General features: G+C 35.8%; 1 protein-coding gene across 1 annotated transcript; it reads left to right on the forward strand.

Moving 5' to 3' along the window:
- Positions 1–991: 991 nt before the first annotated feature.
- LOC110110072 (AP2/ERF and B3 domain-containing protein Os05g0549800-like) lies at positions 992–2,308 on the forward strand. The gene has a single exon (XM_020841375.2). The coding sequence runs from the start codon at positions 1,080–1,082 to the stop codon at positions 2,058–2,060; it is 981 nt and encodes a 326-aa protein (XP_020697034.2). The 5' UTR covers positions 992–1,079; the 3' UTR covers positions 2,061–2,308.
- The last annotated feature ends 3,300 nt before the right edge of the window (positions 2,309–5,608 follow it).

A 5,608-nucleotide genomic window follows, 5' to 3' on the forward strand; every position in this document is an offset into this window, starting at 1 on the left:
CAATAATAAACCGGGCACGAATTTTAAAAAGCTAACGAAAAATAAGCCCAAAAATAGGTGTGAAGGCAAAGATGATGAAAGCAACAGAGAGGAGAGCATATCAGATGCCACATCAAACATCTCCAGTACAAAACCAGCTAGTAAATCACAAGGCAAAGGGGGATGCATCTGCTCCTCGATCCCTCTACTCCCATCAATCGTGGACCCCACACTTCATGTAGATCCAGTCCCCTCTCCCCCTCATTTCTTCAAATTGTCAATTGCCACTTGCCAACTTTCAACTGGACCCCTACTCCCTCCCATGCCCATCCATAACATACGCGCTGCCTCCTCCATTGCTCTTTCCCTTGAATCTTCCTCACCCTCTCCAACTTGACCCGAAATCATTTTTATTAATTACCGATTATTATAATTATTATATGAATAAGTAGAAACATTAAAATAAAATAATGATTGTTAGAGAAAATTTTTTCTTTTTTGGGAGTGGGCAGCTTTTTTTATATTCAGATTTATAATTTAGTTTTGTATTATTTGAAATTAGTATTACATTGATATTAGTTTTGAATTTTTTTATTTTCTTAAATGAAAATCTCCAAGAAAGACTGCCTACTACCACTAGGCACCTATAATCGTTATTTTCTACTACTTTATAACTGTTTCATAAAATAGTAAATTAAAAAAAATTAAAATATTAATATTCTTTTTTACTTTATATATAAATATAAATAAATATAAAATTTTGCATAAACAGAAAGTCATCTTTACTTACATGTCACTATAAATTATTATGAGTAATACCAAATAAAATAACAATCAAAATGAACAAAATTATTTATGCTAAAGTCACAAAAAATAATTATTATCTTCATTTACCCCTCTCTCTCTCTCTCTCTCTCAAATATATATATATATATATTGCATATACAAAAATATGACACCAAATATTTACTGAAGTTGATCCAGCCCTTCTCTATATAAACCTCGAGTACTCTCCCCCTCTTGAAATACAGCAACAGCACCATTCATTCTTATATACCTTCACGGCTTCACTCATCTCACTATCACAACGCCTACACCTAATGGAAACCACCTCCTGCATCGACTCGTCCTCCACCACCATCGACCTCCCCTCCCCTCCCCTTCAACGCATGAGCAGCGGCGTCAGCGCTGTCACCAGCCCCGGCGCTACCACGATCTCTTCCGAACACTCCACCGAAGCAGAGTCCAAAAAACTCCCCTCTTCCCAATACAAAGGCGTCGTCCCCCAACCCAACGGCCGCTGGGGGGCTCAGATCTACGAAAAGCACCGCCGCGTCTGGCTCGGCACCTTCAATCTCGAACAAGACGCTGCCCGGGCCTACGACCTCGCCGCTCAACGCTTCCGCGGCCGCGACGCCATCACCAACTTCCCCCCTCTCTCCCTCTCCTCCGATCCTCACCAACTCTCCTTCCTCCTCTCCCGCTCCAAAGCAGAAGTCGTCGACATGCTCCGCAAACACACTTACCTCGACGAGCTTCGCCACTCCCCTCCCCTCTCCTCCCCCAACCATCCACCCATCCTTTCCACCAAGCCCGCGCGCGAGCACCTTTTCGACAAGGCCGTCACGCCCAGCGACGTCGGCAAACTCAACCGCCTCGTCATCCCCAAACAGCACGCGGAGAAGCATTTTCCGCTTTCCGATGGAGCGAAGGGCGTTTTGCTGAACTTTGAGGAAGGGGGCGCAGGTGGGAAAGTGTGGAGGTTTCGTTATTCGTACTGGAATAGTAGCCAGAGCTACGTACTTACCAAGGGGTGGAGTCGCTTCGTTAAAGAGAAGGGATTGGTCGCCGGAGACTTGGTTGGCTTCTACCGTTCTAAGGGCGAGGAGCGGCAGCTTTACATTGAGTGCAAGCCGCGAAGCGGCGAAGGCGGGGGAGTGCAGATGTTAAGGCTTTTTGGGGTGAATATAGTGAAGGCGTCGGCGGCGGCAGTTGTCGGAAGCTTGAATCTGAATAGGAAGAGGAGTTTGGAAGGTATTGAAGTGGGCTTGTTCAAGAAGCAATGCGTTGGGGGTTTGTAGGGGGAGAATTCTTTTTGTTTTTTCTTTGATGTATATCGATCGATGTTGCAGGTTGCAACTTAGCTTGCAAGTGTATATTGTTAATTAGTTTCAGTTCTCTCCTCTCTAACTTATTTTTTATGTTTTTTCTTAAGCAGAAAGATGATTTGTGATCAAGTGTTAGCATAATATGCCTATATATGGTTCAATCCGAGGTGCTTAATTTATAGCTTTGAGGGCATGAATTTTATATAAAGCAACGTTATTGACGCGGTTTTTTATTTTGTAGTTTAGCTAATGGTAAGCTATATAGCTTTCTTATTAATTTGATTAGCTTTATCTTTTATCTCTTAGTTCTTTCAGTAATTTTTTTGTCCAAGTGCTCCAGTACATTTGAAATTTTCTTCATTAATCAGATAAAATTAATAGCTTTTATCTCCCGCGTTATCCTTTGATAGGCCAATAAATTATCTTTTTATATTTATAAGTAAGCGGAAAATGATGTTATTGGACAATTTAAGAGTTTTATTCAAAGAAGAAAAAGACGTTTTATCCGAAATATGTATATAGTAATTGGCAATTGAGAGCTGCTAGCTAGGTTGTGACTTGTGAGGCTAGCTTTACTGGGAACAAACATAAGATTGTGATTGTGCTAAGCTAAATAATATACATGCCCAACTTGCTTATCACACTATATAATAAGTTAGTATGGTTTGGAATAACTTTCTTATTGTTTTTTACAGCAATCTTTCACTATATAAATACCGTGAAAGCAACGAAAAAATAATGATCAAAAGCTGTCACAATATTTTTTTTTTTGGACATTTAGGCCATTTAAGGCAAAATACGCATACACATAGACTCCCTCTTAGTTGGAAGCCTAAGCTCCCAACCAATAGGCCAAGGAGAGTTTGTCTGTCACAATTTTCAAATGAAGCATTAGATTTTGTTTGGGGTGACTTTTTTATTGCTTCTTAAAGCATCTTTCTAGTACATAAATAAAATTTTTTGAACTAAAAACAACTTTAAGAAGTAGTAAATAAGCCGTTTCAAACAAAACCAAGTTAGGTTTTGTTTGGAATAACTTTCTTATTATTTTTTAGGGAAGCTTTTCACTATCAAAATGTCTTGAAAATAATGAAAACAATGAATAAAATTAAGCTATCCCAACTCCCAAACAAAGCGATAATCTATGCTAAATCTAGGTTAAAGGAAAGATTAAAGGTAAGCTCTAGTTGTCCATCAATTCTACGAATAGTATTTGTGGTTTCTTAATTAATAAATTAATATGATATACTAATATTCATACACTAATTAATGACTTGTTTACTGCGAGCTAGTACCTATCAAGAAACTATAATCAGTCATTGAGCTAGGATTTTGTTTTCTCAAATTACGTTATTGTTTATTGCATGATCTAAATGTTTTTTTATCAGTTAATTAGTTACAGTCTTGAAGAACTTAGCCGTAATCATCTGTTGATTAATGGCTTGGTTAAAAACAATCTAATATTAGTCTTATGTTAATGATATTCCAAATTTTGATGATAATTTCTTCTATGCATGTAACTAAATAAATAGTAAACTATTTACTATTTTTTAAAATATTTTTTTTGAACTGTAAATTTTTTAATTAAAAAAGTTGTTTTAAAAAGCAACAAAAAAGCTGTCCCAAACAAAATCTAAATAGCAATTACCAACAAATTAAAATCACTAAATAGATGAATGGATTTTAATGATCAGAGCTAATTTCTACTATTTTCATGATGAATAATCTTCCGAACAGAGAGAAAAAATCAAAATTCTGCCAAAGTTTGGTGCAGCTGTTTGTTATCAGAGAGCGTTTACCTAACTCTTCAATTATAAACTCACAACGTGGTACTATAACAGACCGAGTCATAGAACAACAAAATATAAGAAGAAAAACTGCTTCCTCACTGTCTTCAATATATAATCCACATACTGAAGTTGAACATATAGATAATCTTGCTAAATATTCGCCAAGAAAAGTGAAATTTCATTAGACTTTTGCAATTCCCTATAAAATGTCTTACTATTATAATTATTTTTAAAAGTTGTTCATGGGAGAATATGCTGTTGCTTTTTTCAAAGTGTGACAAAAAATCATTTTAGTCATAGTTTTTTAAAAATTAACTTTTATTTAAAATTTATGATGGAATCTTTTAGTGACATTAATAATATTATTCCATAATCTTGAAAATTTACAATTATAATGCCAATGTGTGACTAAATATATATAGATTTGATAAAAAAATTGAGATAAAGCTTTCTTAAATACAAATATAGCTAGAGATTAAAAAAAAAAAAAACTAATCATTCATGTTTTGATAAAATCATTTAAAATAAAATCTTTGGTCATACAAAAAGTCATACACTCTTAAATTGTCAATAAATGTTTCTATAATTTTAATGTGCATGTAAAAGTTTTATATATATCTGTAACAACATGTAAGGAATTACTATTTCATAATATGCTTAAGAAAAAGTATGATTAATTAGAACTTCAAATTGAAATAAAAACAGTAAAAGAGGCTCGTTTTGAGGAGAAATTATTATGTGCAGAGGTCGATTACAGCTTTACGTTTGGAGGCGAATAAGGTGCAGTCACATCAGTGGTACCGAGCCGCTGTACTGAGCCGCGATACAGAACAAAGAGATAGGTGACGTGGTGCATTTTGGTCGATATCCGGACGGCGTTCAATGTCCGCACATAATAATTTATCCATTTTGAGACAGTGAACTACTTCCATTCATCATATAATAATTTACAAGTTTTAAAGGGTAACAGGAAAAACAAGTTACAATGCGTTTCTCTAGCTAGCTGTCTTCTCTGCGGTGCCTTAAGTTTTAACTTTCAAACGGCCGGGGAAGGCAGGTTGCCATTAAAGACCATTGACATTTAAACTATAAATTAAATTATTTGCTCTTTAGTCATGTATACAAGTTTCTTATGTAAAGAGAAGACCCGGTCCTCTCTTTCGCATATATTAAGCATACTGTATAAACGATTAAAAAACAGTAGAAAATACACGCCATTAACTGAAAAGAGTTATAAATTATAAGAGATTAGCTATTCGTAGTTGGCTTCTTAATTAAGCTTAGCGCAGTACTTAACTGATATATTATGTGTATGATCTTAACATAAAATTTTATATATTACACAATGTTATAGGCCACATTGAAAAGAACTCGTAATTTTAAATTGCAATAAGCGCGTTGCCAGCAAAGCTGTAGCAGTCGTCGGCAGATTATGAAATTAGAAGGGTCCCCGTACAGCTGCATAAACTGAACCGTGGGCATGGATCAAAAATGGATTTTTGTCATTTAGGGTTCTGTATTTAATATTATGATGTTTATTCTACAACGTTAGCTAGCTGGCCACCGTATGCTTTCTGGGACGCAGAAGCATGGAGGAATTTTTATAAGGTAGATATGCGTCAGGATTGGCATGAAAACATTAATGTGATTTTCTGATGGAGAGCTCAGAGCATGGAGAAATTAATATGTGCGGAGACCGGACGAAGAACGCAGTTCGGAAATCAATCAGAA

Source organism: Dendrobium catenatum, unplaced genomic scaffold (genome assembly GCF_001605985.2).
Source record: "Dendrobium catenatum unplaced genomic scaffold, ASM160598v2 fragScaff_scaffold_1220, whole genome shotgun sequence".
Taxonomy (NCBI): domain Eukaryota; kingdom Viridiplantae; phylum Streptophyta; class Magnoliopsida; order Asparagales; family Orchidaceae; genus Dendrobium; species Dendrobium catenatum.